At 34.8% G+C, this 23124-nt stretch overlaps 2 protein-coding genes across 8 annotated transcripts in view; one reads left to right on the top strand and one right to left on the bottom strand.

The window, feature by feature from the left end:
• RAD50 (RAD50 double strand break repair protein) overlaps positions 1 to 23124 on the bottom strand; it is a 209941-nt gene that overhangs the window by 23249 nt on the left and 163568 nt on the right. For 3 of the 4 annotated variants that reach the window (XM_032476688.1, XM_032476689.1, XM_032476687.1), the window contains 16 exons: positions 20956 to 21084; positions 20552 to 20717; positions 19648 to 19841; positions 18824 to 19030; positions 17615 to 17797; positions 17015 to 17172; positions 14217 to 14392; positions 13462 to 13699; positions 9629 to 9818; positions 9059 to 9185; positions 8425 to 8618; positions 6651 to 6761; positions 6123 to 6215; positions 5922 to 6035; positions 2612 to 2739; positions 232 to 456 (listed from right to left, as the gene is read on the bottom strand). In XM_032476688.1, the coding sequence (XP_032332579.1) occupies positions 232 to 456; positions 2612 to 2739; positions 5922 to 6035; positions 6123 to 6215; positions 6651 to 6761; positions 8425 to 8618; positions 9059 to 9185; positions 9629 to 9818; positions 13462 to 13699; positions 14217 to 14392; positions 17015 to 17172; positions 17615 to 17797; positions 18824 to 19030; positions 19648 to 19841; positions 20552 to 20717; positions 20956 to 21084 (2633 nt within the window). Of the gene's footprint in view, positions 1 to 231; positions 457 to 2611; positions 2759 to 2992; positions 3046 to 5921; positions 6036 to 6122; positions 6216 to 6650; positions 6762 to 8424; positions 8619 to 9058; positions 9186 to 9628; positions 9819 to 13461; positions 13700 to 14216; positions 14393 to 17014; positions 17173 to 17614; positions 17798 to 18823; positions 19031 to 19647; positions 19842 to 20551; positions 20718 to 20955; positions 21085 to 23124 lie in introns of those variants that run through there. The other variant, XM_032476690.1, reaches the window with a different exon arrangement.
• The window catches only part of KIF3A (kinesin family member 3A), a 199943-nt gene that overhangs the window by 137867 nt on the left and 38952 nt on the right, over positions 1 to 23124 (top strand). For 2 of the 4 annotated variants that reach the window (XM_032476694.1, XM_032476693.1), the window contains one exon: positions 1107 to 1248. The exons of 1 other annotated variant lie outside the window; for it this stretch is intronic. In XM_032476694.1, the coding sequence (XP_032332585.1) occupies positions 1107 to 1221 (115 nt within the window). In that variant the 3' untranslated portion in view covers positions 1222 to 1248. Of the gene's footprint in view, positions 1 to 1106; positions 1250 to 23124 lie in introns of those variants that run through there. One more of the 4 variants, XM_032476691.1, reaches the window with a different exon arrangement.

Raw genomic sequence — 23124 nt, 5'->3', positions numbered from 1 at the left:
ACACACACATATACTTTCCATTCTTTGGTAGGTATTAAACATGTTTTAAAAGTAAAATAGGGATGAGGGAGTGTATAGCTCAGTGGTAGAGTGCATGCTTAGCATGCATTAGGTCCTGGGTTTAATCCCCAGTACCTTCATAAAGAAAAGTAAAAAAGGAGTAAAATAAGACTAAAATATGCTAGTCGATATTAACTGCAATGGGAACCAAATCCCCAGTCCAATACTTACTGGTCAAGGGTCTTATAGTAAATGTCCAGATCCTTGTTCACAAGCTCTGTTGTTCTCATAACAATCATCATTTCCCTATACTTTTCTTCAGCATCCCGAAATTGAGGTTCTTGAAGTTCTTTCTTAAAACGAATAATTGCTTCCTCATAACCATGTTGTCGTCCTATTGCCAAACCATGATTTCTTTTTATATTTTCTTTTTTTTCTTCCAACTTCTGATGTTCACTAGGAGGGAAAATGACAAATGAGGACCATTTTTAGCTTTTAAAGCAAGCTCAAATGGAAAAGCCAGATCTCTTTAAATAAGTATCATTTTATCATTCTCCTTAACAATCAGTATATGATAACAGTCTCTCCCTGGTTTTTACTTAAGACTTCAATACTAAAGAAAATTTTCTTCATTCCGAATCTTGGAAGCATCCAGGTTTCTAAACACCTGATATTCGTGTGCTTAATAAAAAGAACTCTCACTACATGTGAACACTAAAAAGTTCCTGACGTTTAGACACTAACCTAAGTGAAGTACTCTTGGGGATTAATATTACAAATTCACAAACTTCTGTTTGTGGACTGAGACTGCACAATTACCAACTCTGAGAAGTCACTGAGTAACAGGTGTCATCATTTTATTCACAGTATGTCAGACAAAATAAACTCACATCTCAAACTATTAATTTATGCAGTAATATTTACTAAAAGTTTGTATGCCTCCATGAAAACAAAATTTCTCTTGCACAAGTATAAAGAGCATTAATAATGACCAAAAAAGTCAAATACTTAAGCTTTTCTTGTAACTTGGTAGATAATTCAGATTTTAATGTGCTCTAAAAATCTTCATTTAACAATTACTAATTAAGCACCCTCTTATTTGCCAGGCACTGCTCTCAAGTTTATGGGCTTCCTTACAGAAGTGGCTTGATTATCTGTTTTATTGACATTTCTGTTGCATCCTGGCTGAAGAAAAGTTTGAAAAAGAAGAGTTGTGCTTAGTAGTCTGAATGAAGGTAAAAAGTAGTGTTATGTACCAGTCACAGAAGGAATTGTAAAAATTTCTCGTTTTTGTCTTCAGGAGCAAAAAATAAATTGTTTCATTTAAAAGTTTCTTCCATAAGTTTCACTTTTCAACCTGTCACCAAGAGCACCAACATTACAGCATTAAAGAAATGAGGGTTGGGAGCTAGGGTATCTGGGTAACATTCCTGGCTTTTATCATAATTTCCTGTGATTTTTTTTCTGGGTCTTAGTGTCCTAATGCATACAAAATGAAGAGGCTGAAAGATGAAGAGCTCTTCTAGTTATTAAGTCTGATTTCCTTGTTATATGACACAGATTTTAAATAGCTACAACCAATAGAACTAAAACCAAGAGAATTTACAGTAACAAAGGAGTAACCATTTGTTAGGCTTCATAAACTAAGTTAAATTTCAATTGACTATATCCTTTAGAAAATCTTAAGCATTCTTTGACCCAGATGTCTTTCTGAAGTCAAGAAAAAAAATGAAAAATCTACAAGGAATGGCTTAGTGAACGAGAGGCCTATATTCAACCAGCAGAGGTGTTTCCAAAAAATCTGTGTGTCTAGTACAAGCTCTTATACCATCTAATGCCATAGCATCAACCAGGTTCTTATAGAATTCCTAAGGCAAGTCTAAGACAGACAAAGCAAGAATAAAATCTTTTCTGCTGTAGCAAGAAGGGAGCAACTACAGTAAATACCAACAAAACCAGATGAAAAAAGAATCAGATTAATCGTTTAAAAAAAGTGATCTTGCTGGCACATGATTATAACTGTGACCATCTAGAATGGGCCTCCAATGACAAACTGCTCTGGCAGTAACTCCACTGGCAATATGATAGAAGGCACAAGCTCTGACTCAAGCAGGGTCCAGAGGCCATATATTCTTTCTGCTTGGTATCATTATCTTACGAAGCATGTTAGCAGAATTCTGGGAACTTGGTATTTTTAATACTGGCCATCACTGCAGTGTGACGGTTTTTTTTTTTTTAATTGAAGTATAGCTGATTCACAATGTTGTGTCAGTTGCTGGTGTACAGCACAGTGATTCAGTCATACATATATATTCATTTCATTATAGTTATTATAAGACATTGAATATAATTTCTTATGCTATATAGTAGGATTGTTGTTTATCTATTTTATATATAGTAGTCTGACTATAAATTCTGTATTACTTCTTTAGTAATTCAGTTTGTAAGGCCATGAAATATGTTTGTATAAAAACTGCCCACTTTCCTATAAGTATGAAGGGACACACAGGCTGCAGGTTTAAATTCTCTTTAGAAAACATGTATTGAATATTTTTTACATTTCAATAATAAAGAACTCTATTTAAACTAAAGACTATTTTTAAAAACACACTTTTTCATTTGTAAAACCTGCATTTGACCCATTTCCTTCAAATGTTGTTTTCTTTCTTCTTCAACTTCTTTTAGTTCTTCGTTTCTTTTTCTTAAAGTAAGGTTATCCTGTAGCCATCTTTCTTGTATCTAAATATAAATATTAAATCTGTTAACAAAAACAATCAATTATCAACATGTGATTCATAGCAGGCAACTGCTGACAGGTAGTGCTAATTCTGCCTTACTTAGAATCATGTGAAACTCAGCAGAGAAAGAATAAACCAGTGTGAAGGAATCCCCAGACCTGGACTAATCCAGATGGCCCATATACTCACAAAACAGAAATTTAAATGATGGGATTAAAATAATATAATTACATGTTTTAATGTTTTATACCTACCCCCACACCGCTGGATCATCTTGCATAGGAACTTCACAATGGAGCATACCAATCTAAATGATCACAAGAGAACAGTACTACCATCAAAGTCTCCCCCACTTTTTCCCCCCTAGTTTTATTTGTCTCCTGTTAGATACTGTGAAGTATGTTGGGTAAGATCTTTACCTTCAAGGTGACACATAATCATACAAGGCAGTAAGAAGTTTCACAAAAACAGTAAGTCTCTGTACTTGGTGACACTTTTCTGGCCATGGACTTGAAATGAAAATTTTTAAACTTAGCTGTTCTTCTTGAGCAGTTCTGTCCTTAAAAAATGACCAAATCACTTCGTGGCAGCAGCAGCACCAATACAATTATTTCAGTAGTTATAATGGACTATGCCTAGCACCTAACATTCGCGGATCTGCATTGGTGGTTCTGGGAGCCCAAAAACTGGGGGACTCCAGAGTGGGTGGCTGATATTCCCGCAGCTAAGGCAGGGACAAAGGCAGTGACAAAGGCAGCATCAACAAAGAGTACTTTGTAAGCCTGCATAACAAGAGACAGACACCACCACAGAGGGCACTTCCCAGTGGACATCTCCTGTGGAGGTACACTCAGTGACTTCTTCCCAGCTGAAGCGCTCCAACCCTGCCTACCACACACTGCAGCTCAGAAACGGATCTAGAAGCCTATATTCCAGCAACAGGGGAGCAGATCTGGCCTGTCTCAAGGCTGTGACAACCACAGAACAATAAAGGAGGCTGTGCTCAACAGCAACAATCAGGGCAGGCTGTGATCACCACAACACCAACCACACCCCCAATCAAAGGGATAATATAATAGCCAACACAAAGAAGAAAGATGTGGCAACCATCCATACTAAGAACAGCCCTCGTAACTGAACTATTAGGTACACAATCTACACAGGAACGCTCCCATTTTAAATAAAAACAAATGAAAAAACAGCCCTTCAAGACCACAGTAGATAATTGATACTCCTAAATCCACAGAGCCAGAGAAACATAAGTAAAATGAAGAAGCAGAGGAACCACTCCCAATTAAAAGAACAAGAGAAGTCCCTGAAAGAATGAACAATGAGATAGACCTCGACAGTCTACTACATCATGACTTCAAAAAGGTGGTGATAAAAGCACTGAAGGAAATAAGAGGGACTATGAATAGAGATGCATAATACTATGAAAAGGAAACAAACTATAAAGAGGAGCCAACTAAAAACAGAAAACTCTAATAACCGAAAATTTCCCCAACCTGGGAAAGGAAACAGTCACCGAAGTCCAGGAAGCACAGAGAGTTCCACACAGGATCAGCCCAAAGAGGAACATACCAAGGCACATAGTAATCAAATTGATAAAAATTAAGGATAAGGAGAAAATATTAAAATTAACAAGAGAAAAGCAACAAATAACATATAAGGTAACTCCCATAAGATTATCAGCTGAAGAAGAAAGAGAAAAAAAAAAAGACCTATAAAAACAAAACCAAAACAATAAAAATATCAATAAGAAGATATGTATTGATATATATAATGGAATACTACTGCGCCATAAAAAAGAACAAAATAATGCCATTTGCAGCAACATGAATGGACCTGGAGATCATCATTCTAAGTGAACTGACTCTAGGATGCTTGAGAGAGCCCCTGAGGCATCTCAAGAGAAAAATACTAAACTAACTAGGATTGTTTGGTATGTTGAATTACATGGGAAGCATTGTCAAGTGAGTGATAAGCCTCCTCAGATGATACGGTATGAGTAAGTGTTGTTAATATAGATATTCTAGAAATTATATAAAGCTTCTGAAATGTAGATACATCCTAGTCTAATGCTGTCAGTCCTAGTCTAATGCTGTCAGTCATAATCCTAGTTATCTTAATATGTATGTCACAGCAATGTGATTAAGCTTCTCTGTCAAAACCATTGTAATCTGATCTTTAAAAAAAATGCAAGCACATCAGATTTCATGGCTTACATTTTATATACTTACTACTCTCCTGGTTTCATTACCTTCTTATCCTCACTCCCACATTATCTCATTTTCCCATTAATTTAAAATGTTATTTGGCATTGCTCTATGTAGATAAGTTAGTAAACAATTTCTGGAAAAAGACAGGTTACAAAAGTAAACTAATATAGTCAGAGCCACTAAATTTAGGCCACCAACTTGAAAATGGTCATAGATTGGTAAATCTTAAATGATTTCTCTATGTATATGGCCATTAATGATTTATAGATTGTGATTTTAAATAGGCAACCCACATATGAGCTAGTGCTAACTAAGTATTTTGTTATATATGCATTATAAATTTCTATAGCATTTATAAGATGGCAGAGATTCAATTTGCCTTTGACTGGTATTCATGTATTTGAAATTCCTGGCACTACAGCCAGCAACTCTGCAGAAAACTGATAAAACTAATCTTCAAAGAGATTTTTAACCACTACTTATAACCAAATGATTAAAGCATTCGAATAGCAAATTTTGTTTAAAACAGCAGAAACAGAGAAACGGGGTTTTAAAACTTAACTTATGCCTCTATAGGTCATGTTGAAAATATTTTCTCAATGTGATTTTGATTATACTGTGGAAATTAGGTTCTTTAACAGAGAAAGTAAACAAAAAAGGAATTAACTGAAAAATGACTTAATATATAGATATTTTACTTAACAGACAACCTTTAAGAATGATATCTAGAAGTGAGATTGAGAATTGGCAGAAGTGGAGGGAAACTTAATTTTATGCTTTTATGTTTAAACTTTTACTGAAAATAAAAAAGAAAGAAGGGAAGAAGAAAAGACAATGTTATTAGAATTGCTTTTCTCTCCTGCTTGCATTTTTACTCAATGCAAATAGTGAAAATAAAAGTACAAAACAAAACAAAGAATGTTACTGGTATAAGTGCCACCATAGTAACAAAAAAAAGACCTACCTTCTGTGTATCAATGTCTTGTCTCATGATTCCCATTTCATTATTAATCTTTTCTTTGTGTTTCTCACATTCACTTAGTTGAGCTATTACTTTATCAAGTTCATTTTCTTTTTGCTACAAAAAGAAACTTCCTTAAGCACAAGACATAAAAATATAAACAAATAAATAATTTTAAATTATATTAAATTAGTTTTAAATTACCTTCTTATAGTCATCTTTTCCATCTTGAATGTAATTCTCAATGTCTTTCACATAACGATGAATATTTTTAACCTTCTCTTTGATATCATTTATCTGTAAAAAAAATTATTAAATATACACTGGTTAGAACTAAGGCATTTAAGAAGATTTATTTCCAAGGAATGTCTTACATAAAAGTAATAAAAACTTAATAGGAGAGTACAGTGAAACACTGCTTGGAAGTCAGAAGCCTTGGGTTCCAATTTCTATCACCAGCAAATTTTCTTTCAAATAAATTTTATGATTTCCCTATGGGATTAGATTAAATAGTCGAATTCTCAATTTCTATTTTAGATCAAGAAGCAAAATAATTTAAATTTAATCTTTATTCTAAGAAAACATTTTAATGTCAAGACTATATGTCACAAATCTGAAAATACTATTTTATGTTTTTAATTTCATGTAAAATACTGGTATCTAACATGATACTCTGAATATAATCATTTTAATATGTATTTTTATTAAGTAAATTTATAAATGAAATCTTACTTTATCCTGTGCTATTTTGTTGCTTGTATTTTTTTTGTTGATTAATTCTTCTTTCTCCTGCTGGAACTTTTCCAGTGTTGTTTCCAAAGGGCTTACTTGCTCTTTAGCATCCTAAAGATATAAAAAATATAAATTCTTATAAAACATTCCATTACTTTATTTTAGGTGTCAGACTTTACAGTCATAATAAAATCACTTTCTATTTGCCAGGCTTTAAAAATCAACTCGTCTTCTCCTTCCCACAACCCTATGGGAAAGGTACCATTATTTTCATGCTGTATTTCAGATGAGTAAACAAGCACAGAAATGACTTGTCCAGGGTCCCAAAAGCCAGTAAATTTAAAGAGCCAGGATTCAAATCCTGTCCAGGTCCAGTGTCTCTCTTAATCACTATCTATATTGTGTTAGTCACTGATTTGATTCTTAACCTAAGTAAGCCATGTGCTCCCAATTACACGAGCACGTGGCTTTAGGTATACATTTTTGAGTTTGTAGGGTCCATATCAGCCCTGTGTGACTAAAGAATAGAAAAGCTCTTTCAGTCAAGGTCTTTTTTTAACAGATGGAAATATGACTGTAAAGGAACTTTTGACTTTAAGCTTAGTTTGCTGAGGCTAAGTAGATATTTTATGGTAATAAAAGCTTACCAGTACACACATGTTGGTGTGTCCACATCTATTTTGAAAGGAAAGGGTCTTGCAAATAACAAACTATTTTACTAATCAGAAGTCCATGTTATTTGGCCCTGTAACATCTCTACAGCATAATTACATGATAACCACTATTCAAAAACAACGATCCTCAAGCACTTTTAAGATCCTGAACTATCTAATGAATCCATAAAGGTAGAAATGATTATTTAGTATTACTTAAAGGTGGGTATATTTTATCATATTGGGAAGTGGTTTTGTGTGGTGGAAAGTCAGATGTCTCAGACGTCAGGAGACCTACTTGAAAATTAACCCTGACTTCTACTAAATGCATGGACTTGGCAAATCACAAGATACCTGTAAATCTCAGTTTCTTTTTCCATAAAAAGGGGATTTAGTCACATTTATCAACAGGGTTACTGAGACACTGAACGGTTTAATGTCAAAGTATTTATAAGCAGTAAAAAAATACAAATGTAAGATAGTATTATTGAGCCACTCATATTTTGTAATCCAAAAATACTTAAGAAAAAAATATTTTAGCAATGAATAATAGATTCAATAATATATTTAGTGCTTACTGAATAAGCATAATTATCCAAACCTAGATAAGACCGTTGTTTCTAAAAATGTTAAAAATTTAATTGGCTGAAAAAAAATTTAATTGGCTGGGTCTTTGATTAACCTAGATGAGAGATGCTAAATGGGTTCCATTCCATGTGTCAACTTAGGGCCTGCTCTCTGTAGTGGGAAGTATTCTGAGACTACATTTGGAATCAAACAGAGAAAGTGCTATGACTGAGAAGCAGTGTCTGCCATGGATACAGGATTTGTAGATAAGACAAACCTCCCACAAGCAGGAATCCTTCAGCCACCGCCTCCAAGAACAGGGAGTTCACTACTTAACAAGGCAGCCAGTTCTTCCTTATTATGACCAAAATCCTTGTCTTGGAAATCTTTACCTATCAGTACAAGTTCTGTCACCCCGCAGGTGCCACACAAAGAATTATTATACCATTTTCATTTGATGCTCACAATAAGTATAGTTCTGGCCACTGCCCCAATAAACAGCATTTCATTTATTTGAACTAAATTAAAAAACAAGTTTGTATGAATGTTTTTACCTTTATCTCTCTGTGTAAGGACTGAACTTCAGTGGATAATTCCACAGTCTGCTCCTCCAATTGCTGACGACGTTGTAAATTAGTGGATATCTGAAGTTTCTCTGATTTAAGTTCATTTGTTGTACTTTTCAGGTGTTGAATCTGTTCCTGCTGGTCCTGTATAAGCTTCCGATTCAATTCAATCTTACTGGAAACTGCAGGAAAACAAATTGAAGCACTGATTAATGTTGAGTACAGAAAATACTATGAGCACCATCCTTCTAGTTTTATAGGTCTCTACAATTCACAAAGGTTAAGTTTCTGTGGGTCCCACCCACTGCAACAAAAGTGCCACAAGAACCCCTCCAGCTCCCAAACCTGCTTGCTGTGAGCCTTACCACAGGTGAGGCTCACAGGCCTGGTATAACTGAGACAGAGTACAGCTCATCTGTTACTAATCATTCAAAATCTGTTGTGCAAAAAGACAGAAACTGAGGAGAACTAACGCTTTTGAGAACAGAGAGTAAATACACTACGGACTGGAAGGAAGACAGACAGTTCCTCGTCCACATAATAATGATTAAATTTATGGAAAAAAAGCATATGGGGGAATGTTGAAGTCTTTATGGGTACATGAGGAGACAGACTCTATTACCTGTATCTAATTTGTGTTGTTTTTCTTGTTTTTCCTGGTTTACTTGCTGAACAGTTCTATCCAAGGCTAGTCCCTGTAGCTTAGCTGCTTGTTGTGCAATTTTTCTTTCAACATCTTTAAGATCCATCTTAAGAATAAATCAAGGTTATTTCCTTTAAGAAACTTACAGCATTATCATTATTTATAATTTTTAAAAAGTAACTGCTTTTAATTATTTTTTAAAATCAAAATTTGTAACTGCTTTCAGATATAATTTTAAGAAATTTTAATAGAAAAAAATGAAACTGATTTTTATAATGAAATTAATTTAAATGATATAAATAAAAGGAAGCAGACCGAAAAAGAAAAATAAACAAGACTACTGCTTAATTCTCTCAATTTATCAATAAAAAAATCTAAATGCAGGAATGTAAGTTAAGCAGTTACTCCCTGAGACTACCTGAAATTCAGGATAGGGAGCTCTAAATACAATCTGTACTGGAATACAAACTACTATTTTTAACATTCATACTTCATATTCAAACAACCATGAAACAAGTTTTACTCTGCCTTAAACTATAGTAAACTAACCTGAAACCTCTCCATAAGTGTAACATCTGTCAGACACACTTTAGCACTTTCCTCTTCAGGCATTATTGTACCCAGGAGTGTTTCCTGTTCTTCTATGTCATTTTTTAGGCGCTGTATGTCTCTATTGACATTCTGCAGTTTGTTTCTTAATTCTGGTATTTCCTTCTCTTTCAAATCAATTATGCTTTGCCTTCACAAAAAAACACACAGTTAAAAATAAGCAATCTAATGTTTTCTCATAAGTTTGAGGTTATGTATTTTCGGCAAGATGATCACAGAAGTGATGTTGTATCCTGCTGAGGACATCGTATCAGTGGCTACATGATGTCAGTATGTCTTATTACTGTTAATCTTATTCACTTAGTTAAGATGGTGTCAGTGAGATTTATCCATTAGGGAGTTACTATTTTTCTCTATGTAATCAATACATATCTTAGGAGAAATACATTGAAGACTATGTAAATATCTTGTTTCTCCACAAACTTCTGTCCAATGATTGTAGTATCTATTGGTAGATCTTAATTGTAACAATTTTTACCATGCTGTTTGCCAAACCGAAATGTATTGTACAAATTAACTGACCATACTCATCCTAAGTATCAAGATCATGAAAGACAGAGAAAGGCTGAAGAACTGTTAAAGACTGCAGGAGCCTAAGGAGAAATAACAAGATGATGCAATGTGGGGATCCTGGGTTAGATCCTGAAATAGAAAAAGGATATTAATGTAAAGACCGCTAAGATTCAGATACGATTCATAGTTTAGTTAACAGAATTATAACAATGTCAATTTCTTGATTTTTTCTGATAACAATATTATGGTTACACAAACTATGAACATCAGGAGAAGCTGGGTGAAAGGTATATATGAATTCTTTGTACTATTGTGGTAATTTTTCTGTAAGTCTAAATTATTTTAAAATAAAAAGTTTAAATCATGACAGAAGGACAGGAGAAAGGAAAGAAAGAAGGAAGGAAGGAAAACCACTCAAATGCTTCAGGGGTTTATGCTACAAAAGCTGTTAACCCACTTTACTGCTGCTACTCTAACCGATGAATTACCAACACCTATGGCAGGTTCTGGCCCACACCTATTTTTGTTGACACCTCTGAAACAATAAAATTTGTTCATCTAAAAAAAAAAAAAGCTATTAAGCTTATTTTGAAAAAGTTCCACATTCTTAATTAAAATTAAATTAGTATAATAAATTAAATTGGTTTCTAATAAGAGTCTTACAATAAACTAGTAACTCAAGGGTTAGCGCTTGCATACTATTAATGGTTTTTAAAAAACCTACCATACTATGACCAAGAAATACCAACCTGAACTGATCTGTGGTGACAGAAGACCTTTAATTTTTTATACCAGAGAAATGAAAAAGTTCCCTGAATATATATAAAAGTATGCAGATTATGAGTAATCCATGCTTGCATTATTTCCTGATTATTATAGACCAGAAGTTGATCTTAAGTTATGTGCCAGCACCTAAAAAGCGACAAAGCTATGAAAGCCTAATGACAGTCAAGCATTCACCTGACTGGGACTTCTTTGTAAAGAACTACAGGCATCTATTCAATTTTAACATTTTTACATGTACACACAAAAACCCTTATTGATGTGGTCCAAGTTTTGATGCCTTCTTTTTTGATGTTACCTAAGATGCTAAAACAATTATTCTAAGAAAAAAAGTAAATCTATATCCTGAGCGAATGGACTACTACTACCTAGTAGGGTTTTCTGCTTTGCTTTCTTAAAATTTTCAGAAACTCAGTTTTGGGACAGCATTCATTTGCCAAGGGGATTTTACATAAAAGGGACCAACACAGATACAGTTCTGAATAAAAAACCTTTGGGAGAAATGGGGAAATATATTGATTGAGTTTTATTTTAATGAGGTGTTATAAAAAAATGAACCCGAGTCAGTATTAAGCAAAATGATAAATAGCTACATTTCCATCTGAGATTTCATTCACAACAAATGGTCTTATATTAAGTGTTGGTGAGTTGGGGGTTTTAAATGAAAATACATTTTCCTCAAAGTGGATAAGCAGGATCTGGCTCCTTTCTACTTCTCTGACCTAATTTTCAACCACTTTCCCCTTTGGCCTGGGGGTCAAACATGCCTCAGTGATTTTATACTGCCTGGAATGCTCTTCTCCTGGACAGCTGCCCAGCTGCCTCCCTCACTTCTCTCAAGTCTCCACTCAAATGCCAGCTCCATCAGTAACGCCCCTTCCACCACCCCTCATGTGCTCCTCCATGGTATTGATCATCACCTGACAGACTATACATTTGCTCTTCCAGCTTCAGCTTATCTTACTTTATGTGTGGTGACCAAAATGATACACAAGTGCCACTCCAGATACTGGGATACTATGTGGAATAAAGCTGGCCACAAGTACTCTGACACTCTTCCCATAGAGAGGTGGAGCTGTGTCCTCTCATTGAATCTTGACAGGCTCTGTGACTACTCCGAACAGCAGAAAACAGCAAAAGTAACACTGCCAATGACTGGGCCCAGGCCTTAAGACACTTGCTCTTAGGATACTTCCTTTGGTAATCCAGCCACTATGCTGCCAAAAGCCCAAGACACATATGGAGGCCATGTGAAGGTGTTCTGTTTGATAGCCCCAGCTAAGCTCCTAGCCAACAGTCAGCATCACCACCAGCCATGTGTGTAAACCATCTTGAACATTCCATCCAGTAGAGCCTTGAAATGATTGAAGCCAACATCTGACTACAACTGCATGAAAGACCCCAAGTGAGAATGACTTAGCTAAGCTAAATCATCCCAAAGAACCATGAAAAATCATAGTAAATCATTGTTGTGAGGTACTAAGAGCTATAACTAGACCTGAATATAATGTAGCTCTATCTTCCCAACTTGTGGGAATCAATCCCTATAAATAAGTTCTCAAACTCCACACAACATTGAAAAAATGTATTTTTTAAAATGCATTCTTTTTTTATTCAAGTATAGTCAGTTTACAATGTTGCAAACAACATTTCTACTGCAGCACAGGTCATACCCTCCTACCCATCACACACACTGGTCTAATTTCCCTGTCCTCTTTCCTTATCGTAACTGAGTTGAACCAACTTTCCTATGCTTTACATTCCCTCTCTACCTTGTCCTCAAAATCCTATGGTCATTCTGTGGTCCACTGGTTTCTCTCTTTTTAACTAATGCATTTGTTTGAAATAATTAAGTACTTTATTAAGCCCAGCTTTCTAAATGTCTGATTCTGAGAGCTTGTCTCCTTATACAGACTATCAGCAACTTGACGGTCATGACTTATTGGTCTCTGTGACCAGCTCTGTGCTCCATGTTCTTGGAGACACCAAGGCAAGCATCACATACTTCCTGACTTGATTTTATTTATATGTAGACCATCATCTGAATTTCTTATGCAAGCAAGGGAAAATAACTATAGAAACCATCTATGATTCATTCTTTTTGAAAGTGGGAAAGATATAAAAGCATAGTTTAAAATTTGCCTTTGGGGGAGCTTTCCAGTACTTTAATTCTTTTGCTGGGTTCAGAAAGTGACACAAAAGCAAACTGTTATAAATCTGTCAAAATTTCTGCCCTTAAGTCAAGTCTCAGGAAAAATATACACACACAGATTATATCTACCTTGTGATTAGTTTAAAAAGCAAGCTTACCTTAAAACAAAGTAATTATTTTTTGTTATCACATAAACATGAGATGGGTATACTGGCTTAGAATCCTGACTTTAACTTTTATTCATTCATCTCATGCTTACTGATATCTACCACATGCTAGGCATTGGACAGCTACATGCACAGTAACAGTAAATCCACATTCTCACCTCATGGGCACAAGTCCCAGCATTTCATCACGCCGCTTTTCTTTTTTCTTTAGCTCTGATTCTGTTGACTTGAGTTTATCTGGAGCAAGCCGCAGCTTAGACTGCAAATCACTGATGACTTCTTGTAATTCAGCTTCTGTCTGAAAAACTCTCTGACAGACAGGGCAACACGACTGGTTTTCATCCGTAAGCTGAGTAATGAATTGGGAGTAAACTGCCGTGGCTCCAGCCAACATGGCTTTTTAAGAAAATATATTCCCAGTGAAAAGAATATAAAATATAGTTTTATCAATATGGTTACAGCCTTTTCTGTAAATATATGATTATTATTCCTGCATTATAAACACATTATGGAAGAAATAAAAATTCTGATATTTATATCTTCTCCCAAAGGGCACAATACATTCAGATTTGTATAAATTATTTTCTGGTAACACACAAAAAAGTATAATAAAATTTAAGAGCTTATTATGTGCCAGAAACTATTCTAAGAGCTCTACAACTATAATCTGATTTACTCCTCCCTAACACCCTACATGTGGTAGGCAATTCTGTCCTCAAGTAATGACCTGAAGTATACAAAGGCTTTAACAATTTGCCCAAAGACATAGCAAGTATGCTGTAGAACCAGGACTAAAACTTAAGCCCCCTGGCTCCAGAACCAAGTTTTAAAATCTTCCATCCTTAGTAGTTACTTGTGAATGAAAATTCAAAAATGTTAAAATGCCTTGATAATATAAAGTAGATTAACTTACCTCGTTGTTTTGAGGATTTTTCAATTTCCTCTTTAAGCCTGTCTAAATCACTTTCGAAATCTTGGCTACCACAGACATCAAACAGCTTGTCTTCATAGTTGGATAACTGCTCTTCCTTCCTTTTTAACTCATTATTTATATGATTTTTATTTTGCTCAGCTGAAGCTAGTTCCTTGCTAAAATAAGACCAAATATGGATTACAATTTTAAAACATAGGAAGTAAGTTTGAAAAGTTTGAGTAGGTAGATCCAAAACAAATTCTGCCAACAAATATTATAAAGGTTTGCTCTGACCAAGTACTTTTTATCAAGAAGTCATGGCAATAGCTCACTACTGCCTGAACCCTAGGACACTGACTCACCTGCCAACCCTGGTCATAGGCCTGCTCCCAGAAAAACGTGTATAGACAAAACTCTGCCTGCTTTATGGGGGTTCATTGTCTTAATCTTGGATTAAGGGCCTCAGCAAGGAGAATATGCTTGCTGGATCTACTGGAGGGAGAGAAAAGGGAAACATCCTCCTAATTCCATTTGGATCCTTTCACAATTGTTCTTCCGTTGTCTCCTATAAAAACTTCCCCTCCTGGTTGCAGTCATCTACTTACAACCTGATCATTCATTCCCTCTCATTCATCAAAGACTTTGCTCGCAAGTACAATTTATCTCCACTTTAACTCTTAAATACCATCCTAGCCAGCCACACAGATCAAGGTTTTTCAATTTACAGGCTATGATGCACTAAGCAAGTAATGTAATCAATTTAATACATTGTATTCAGCATTTTTTTAAAAATTAAAAAACATGTAGACTATATTGGAGTAGACTGTGCACAGTTAGGCTAGGTATTATTTTAAGAAATTAGTTTCAAATAACTGTAAGTGCACACATGCCTCATCCTGATAATTCCCATTGTGAGTCACAGTGAAATTTGGAAGAAAAATAGCATGCAGATGAAGGCCATCCTAGCCACTGAGCACTGCTCGTCAAGATTACTATCTTAGCAGCACCAAACACTGTTGACCCCCTCCTTGGAAGACTATTTTCTCAAGGCATCCCAGACACCACTCCTGTCTGGCTCTTCACTTTCTCCTCTTCCTTTGCCTGCCAACAGTTTAAATGTTAGTGTTTTCCAGCAGTCTGACTATAATTCTTTCTTTTCTCTTTGTATAACTCCTTCAAGTGACTCTACTTGACTCTAATTATCACTTACAAAGCAACAACTTCCAATCTTCTGAACTTCAAACTCCAAAATTCTATTCCCTAACAGACATTTTCACGAGAAACACAATATAACATGTCCAAATCCATTATATTCCTCAAAGATCTGTGTGGAATTTTTCTGTGTGTGTGTGTGTGTGTGTGTGTGTGTGTGTGTGTGTAATTTCTGACCCTCTTATCCAAGCACCACTCAAGGTGGTTTCTGAAAAAATTGATCACTTTTTTAAACTGTGGGAAAAACATAAAATTTAACATCTTAATGTTTTCTTAATATTTTTAAGTGTACAGTACAGTAGTGTTAACTATATGCACACTGTTGTGCAACAGAGCTCTAAAACTTTTTCATTGTGCAAAACCGACACTCTGTACCCACTGAACAACTCCCCTTCTCCCTCCATCACCCCCACCAGTCACCTGGCTTCTGGCTGCTTTGAATCTCCATTCTATATACTTCCTAAGAGTTTGACAACTTTGGATACTTCATGTAAGTAGACCATGCACTATTTGTCTTTTGTGACTAGTTTATTTCACTTAGTGTAATGTCCTCAAGGTTCATCAAGTTGTAACATATGAGATGTCCTTTTTAAAAGATAAATAATATTCCATTATACATATATCAAATTTCCTTTATTCCTTCATCCATGAATACTTGTTTACTTCCACCTCTTGGCTACTATGAATAATGCTGCAATGAACAAGGATTAGCAAATACCTCTTCAAGATCATGTTTTTAATGCATTTAAATGTATACTCAGAAGTGGAATTGCTGGATCATCCAGTAATTCTTAACTTTTTGAAAAGCCTCCAGGTTTTCTATAGTAACTGCACCATTTTATGTTCCCACTAATAATTCATAGGGTTCCAATTTCTCAATATCGTCACCAACACTTGTTATTTTGTTTTTTTGATAGTAATGTCATCCTAACTGGTGTGAAGGGATGTATCACTGTGGTTCTGATTTGCATTTCCCTGATGATTAGTGATTTTGAGCATCTTTCCATGTGCTCGTTGGCCATTTGTACATCTTCTTTGGAGAAAAGTCTATTCAAGTCCTTTGCCCATTTTCTAATCTGGGTATTTTTTTTTATTATTGAGTTGTAGGAGTTATTATTCTGGATAATATCAGATATATAGTTAACAAATATTTTCTCCCATTCTGTGGATTGCCTTTTCCTTCTGATGATCATCTCCTTTGCTATTTAGACATTTTTAAGTTTGATGTAGTCCCATTTGTCTATTTTTGCTTCTGTTGTCTGTGCTTTTGGTGTCATACCCAAGAAATCTTTGCTAATTTCAATATAATGAAGCTTTCCCCCTATGTTATCTTCTAGGAGTTTAATAGTTTCAGATCTCACTTTTTATAAAGGAGAATTTTAATCTTCTTAACTTAGTTCTGCAAACCTTCAAGGAACAAGAGGTCCAAATTACCATCTGTTACCATTTTACTTAATTTGTAAAATATAGGACAAAGTCAATGAATAAGACATACCATTTCATGACAATAAATGATCTTAAAATAATTAAAAATGAAATTATGAAATAAGAGCTCTACTACATCTTCAAATGTTGTAACTACTTACTTCAGTTTGGCAAGTCTGTCCCTGGTCTGATTAATTTCTTTTGATTTACTATGAAGCCAGTCTTCGAGCTGTTTTTTGTTGGGAAAATACCCTAGCAATGAAGTTAATTCATCACTGTGCCTAGACTTTATTTTTCTGATATGTTCATCTTTGTCAGCCTAAAGGAGAAAAAAAATCTTTAAAAAATAAAGCTCATTATCTCCACATTACATAAAGAACAAAAATAAATTTTAGATTGATTAAACTTTTAGGCTTAAAAAATAGAACTATAAAAATGTAAGAAAATATAAGATTTCTTAAAGTCTTAAAGTGGGGGTGGACCTCCTAAGCCATAAGAGAAAAAAATTAAAACTTCTGTATAGTAATCAATAAAAATTAATAGCAATTTCTATGTATGTGCTTATATATATTTCTCCATTTTTTTTGTAATTAGAAAATAGGTTTTAAGCTTGACAGTCCATTTTTAGAGTATTAAGCTCACTTAATCCCCAAAATATAAAGACAATACCAACTAGATACTGCACAGAATAACAATTATAAATGTAAAATAAGCTATTTAAATACCAGAAATTATAATTAGAACAAAAAGAAAGGTCATACTTTGTCTTTGGTCAGCATCTCCATCTGGGTGCGTGTTGTTGTATGATGGTTTAACTGCTCCATCTCCTGGTCCAATTTACGCAGGATCCTGTCTAAGTCTGCTTTCTCATTTTGAAGGCTTATTACTTCTGTTTTTAGAGTTTCTATGTTGCTGTTTTTCTCAGCCTTGCTTAGCTCACGTTCCTTATCAATAATTCAAACAAATGCACAGGTTTATATATTTGTGTTAAAATAATCACAAAGTGTATTAGAAATCAGCTACTTCTCAGAATGGTCAAAGTATTACTGTATCCTTTTATACAACAACAGAAAAAACAAAGGGAATAAGATTTTTAAGAAAAAAATCTTACAAAGTTACCTTACTATATTATAATGGTAGAGAATTAGTAAATAAATCTGGAAGGGTCAAACAGGAGGGAAATACGAGAATTAGGGCAAAATTAAGAGAAATACGTTGACCTGTACAGTTTAGTGACTCTTCAGTCAATAATTAAGCATTTATAAAGTACCTATGTAACTGACTACACTGCCTGGCATATAGAAACTAAGAATAGTGTGGTGTGGTCCCTGACCAGTACCTCCCCATCACAACAGAGTAATACTGTGATAAAGTGCTAAACTGACAAAAATGTATGCTATATGGTTAAGTTTGGGAGCAAAAAGAAATATTTAAATTATCAAGATGTGATCTGAAAGGGGGATTTGCCAAGCTTTTAGGATGCTTATTTTGGTAGTGAAGATGTGAAGGCAAGGGACAGATTAGAAACAAGGAAGAAATTTTGGAAATTCATGAAAGGAAGAGGTGGGCTAAGAAACTTTCTCCATGGAAAAAGTGAGAACATGGTAATAATCATATAAAACCTAATGTGTGGAACCTAAAGGGAAAAAAACTTTTTTTTTAACTTAGATAAGTGGCTCTTAACCAAGGTATCATAAGAATCACCTAGTTTTGTTTTGAACACACATTTCCATGCCCCACTCTTAGAGATTTTTATTTGGAAGGTCTAAGGTCTAAGAAAAGGTATTTTTTAAAAGCTTCCTTAGGTAATTCTAATTTTCAGTCCACCAAATTCCAGGACAAGAGTTAGGTGATTAAGAATTTTAATTAAGAAGTCATAATCTTAGGATAAGCAACAGATAAAATACTTTAGAATGTAAGATTCTAAATGTCTTACCCCTTAAAATTACATTACTCAAATAATATCTTACAGTTTTTGTGAGCTCCTGGTCCAGTTCAAGAATCCTGTCTGAAGATCCTTCCAACTGCTGTAATTCATACTTCACATTTTTCAGCTCATTCTGCTTCTTACTTAGGATTTCTGATTTTAGCTCAATTATTCTTCCCAGTCCAGTTTTCTTATCTCTTATCTCATCTATCTGTTTTTGTTTCAGTGTCTCTTTTTCTGCAAAGTCATTCTAAATACATATGAGAAGAATGAGCATTAACAATTTTTTTCACTAAAAAAATTCTTTAAGGAGGGTAGAGGGCTCAAGTGGTAGAGTGCATGCTTAGCATGCACGATGTCCTGGGTTCAGTCCCAGTACCTCCCTCAAAAATAAATAAACCCAATTACCTCCCTTCCCTGCCAAAATAAAAAAAATAAATAATTAAGCAATACAATAATAAATAAATAAAATATTTTTTAAAAAATTCATTAAGAAAGTTTCTTCACTGCAAAAGTAACACATGCACACTGAGGAAAATATAGCCAAGTATGAAAAAATGTAACAACAATCTCCCAGAGACAATCATTATTAACTCTGAGCAAACTTTTTCTATATGATTAGCTTTAAAAAGGAAATTTACCCCCCCAAAAAACAAAACCAAAAACAAAAAAAAATAGGCCTGTATTTTCTTCATATTTTTAACATTACAAACTTTTAAAAAATTTGCTTCCATTAAGGCTTTTTTCCTAGTTCATAGCAAATTTTATTCTAACACTAATTCAAAAATATGACAAAATAAGGTCCACCCTAAATTTAAAACAATTCTACTAGAGAATCTGACACACAAAAAAGTAAACAATATTTACTATCAGTTGGCTGGTGGTTTCTGCTTCCCTTTCTTGCCTCTCTCTCACAAGTTTGTGAAAATTTTTTATCTGTCTTTCACTGAATGGTCCACGCTCAAAGCCATCCAATTCTAGTTGTGCTGCCAAAGACTGAATCAATGAATCTCTAGCTCGAATATGTTCTTGATGACGATCGGCCTGTAGCTGTAGACGACCTTTAAAAAAACATAATCATAGTATTTCAGAAGTACAGGTGCCAGACAACCTAGGACGTGGGATTGGTATCTGAAGTGCAGTGGGAGGCAGTCTCATGAGACTGAGCTCCTAACCTGTGGGGTCTGTGCTGTCTGGACAGTGAGTGTGAGAAAGGAATTAAATTATATGACACTCAGCTGATGTCCACTGAAAATTGGAGGATTGCTTAGTGTGGAAAAATCTGGTATCAGAATTGTTCTGAGTAGAAAAAAAAAAGTGTTTTCTTTTAGTAATCTGCAAAACAATAGTATAATATCACAAGGATATTGACAGTGATATAATCCATCAATCTTATTCAGGTTTCCCCAGTTTTACTCATGTATGTTTGTATTAAGTTTTATATAATTTTATCGACTGTGTAGGTTCATATATACAACATGACAGTCGAGATACTGAACAGTTCCAATACCACAAGAATCTCCCTTATTGTTTTTAAAACCATAACCACACTAACCTTTCTCTTGCCCCTCCTCCTACTGGGTATCCCTGGCAATCACTAATCTAGTTCTGTATTTCTAAAATTTTGGCATTTCCAAATGTTATATAAAATGGAAACATACTCTACATAATCTTTTGAGATTGACTTTTTTTCACTCAGTGTAATTCCATGGAGACTCATCATTTATGTATGCAGAAAATGCATAATACTATAATAGGGAAAAAGACCTACCCTGTTCAACAAGTAGTTCTGATTTTTCTTGATTGAGAAGCCTAGATTCTTTATTTAATTTTTCCAGTTCACGCTGACAGTCTATCAGTCTCCTTTCTTTCTCCCTTACTGTTCTCTGATGATTGTGATATAACTCATTTAGTTGCTCATCAGTCCCTTGAAAAACCTATGTAGAACCAAAATGAAGACGTTTAATAAGTAACGGGAAATACAAGGTATCACTCTGAGGTACAAAATACCAAAGCTTATTCAGTATCCTTCCTTTTAATGTAAGCATGGAAGTAACACAAACATCAAAATGTGTATGTTTGTTTCAAAATATGAGGGGCAAAACAGAATCAAATGAGGTTCATTACACTAAACCTCAAAATTCTGAAGGAGAACAAAATTCTACTACCACAAACCTTTTCCATTTTCTGCTCCAGTTCACTATTATCTTTTTCCATCTGCCTCTTCCGGCTATCCAAGGCTTTAATTTCATTGTCAAGTTTCATGATTTTAGAGAGATTTTGTTCAATTTCTTTTAGACGATCCTGAAAATAAACACTCTTCTTAATAAAATTCACTGTAGTTTACACTGTAAATAATTAAAGATAATAAGATGTCCCAGGGCCACTCACTTAGTAAAAGTGATCTCATTTAATGCTAACAATGCTATCAAGGGGGCAGAGAGAAACTGAGGATCAGAGACATTAAGTAAGTTGTCCAACTCCTCACAGCTAGTAAAGAAAAGCAGGAGTTAAACTCCACTACCAACTCCAAAGCCCATCCCTTGCCCTCAACACCTCCCATAAAAATCATTCATTCATTGGGTACTTAGAGCTACATTATCACATTATCACAAATGTGATAAAAGTATCACATTTTATGAACTTACTCCTTAAAGGTTAACTATTATGCTTATTAAAAAAGAAAACAGAACTACTGCATGGACTAGAAACTCATGGTGTGTCACCAGTGCATCCTGAGCCTGTAGGTAAATTTACATGGAAAACTATATTTTGATTCAAAGTCTGCTCAAGCACAGAGGACTGAGGGCAAGTGAAGTGCGACAAACGATCTCAGTGGCCTGCTTCCAGGGACAGGTGGTTACCTTATGAGGAACATGAGTGACCTGGCTCAGAGTATTCTCTCCTTGAATGATGTTGGGATACTCTTCCAGGGTTTGCCTCTATGATTCCAAGGCTGACCAATTCCTTTTCTAAGACATTTTTAGAATGTAATTTTTTAACTAACATCATTATTACAGATATTAGTTGTAGGCCTTCATAGCTGCATCAAAATGCATCCTTACCTTCAATGTCATTTAATAAAATTACATTAATACCATATTTTGTGATTTGTATACTAATGGGTAGCATGTAATCACCATAGAAACTTTAACTTTGTTCACTAATGCATCCCCAGGACATGTAACAGGTGTTCAGTATGTTAGCTGAATGAGAGATCTGAAAAAGTAATTTTACCAATAATAATAGTCACAGCTATCACTGACTAAATACCTCTACTGCAGACACTGTACTAAGTGCTGCTGTACATTCTCTCTAATCATCACGACACTACAGGCAAACCTCAGAGATACAGCAGGTTCAGTTGCAGATCACTACAATAAAGTGAGTATCACCATAAAACAAGTCAAATGAATTTTTTTGGCTTCACAGTGCATATGAAAACTGTTTACACAATACTGTAAAAGTATGCAATAGTATTACATCTAAAAAAACCACAATGTTCACTTTTTGACCTCTTCCCCTGAATCATGAATGTTCTTAATGACATCTAGAATGGTGAATCCTTTCCAGAAGGTTTTCAATTTACCCAGATCCGTATTGGGATCACGTCTATGGCAGCAAGAGCCTTATGAAATGTATTTCTTCAAAAAAATTGAAAGTCAAAGTGACTCTTTGATCTATGGGCTGTAGAATGGATGTTGTGTTAGCAGGCATGAAAACAACGTGAATCTCATGTTCATTTCCATCATAGCTCTTGAGTGACCAGATTCATGGTTAATAAGCAGTAATAGTTTGGAAAAAAATTCTTTTTTTTTTTTTTTACTGAGCAGTAGATCTCAACAGTGAGTTTAAAATATTCAGTAAACCATGTTGTAAACAAATGTGCTGTCATCCAGCCTTTGTTGCTCCATTTATGGAGCACAGGCACAGTAGATTTAGCGTAATTCTTAAGGGCCCTAGGACTTTTGGTATGGTAAATGAGCACTGGCTTCCACTTAAAGTCACAAGCTGCATTAGTCCCTAACAACAACCGTGAGCCTGTCCTTGGAAACTCTGAAGCCAGGTATTAACTTCTCCTTTCTAGCTATGAATGTCCTAGATGCCATCTCCTTCCAATAAAAGGCTGTTTTGTCTCCAATGAAAATCTGCTGGGTAGTGTAGCCACTTTCATTAATGATCTTAACTAGATCTTCTGGATGACTCGCTCTAGCTTCTACATCAGTACTTCCTGCTTCACTTTGCACTTTTATGTTACAGAGATGGCTTCTTTCCTTAAATCTCAAGAATCAACCTCTGCTATTTTCAAACTTGTCTTCTACAGCTTCCTTACCTCTCTTGGCC

This window comes from Camelus ferus, chromosome 3, assembly GCF_009834535.1.
Source record: "Camelus ferus isolate YT-003-E chromosome 3, BCGSAC_Cfer_1.0, whole genome shotgun sequence".
Classification (NCBI taxonomy): Eukaryota; Metazoa; Chordata; class Mammalia; order Artiodactyla; family Camelidae; genus Camelus; species Camelus ferus.
Note: the sequence above shows the minus strand (reverse complement) of the source record. Positions and strands in the feature narration are given on the sequence as shown.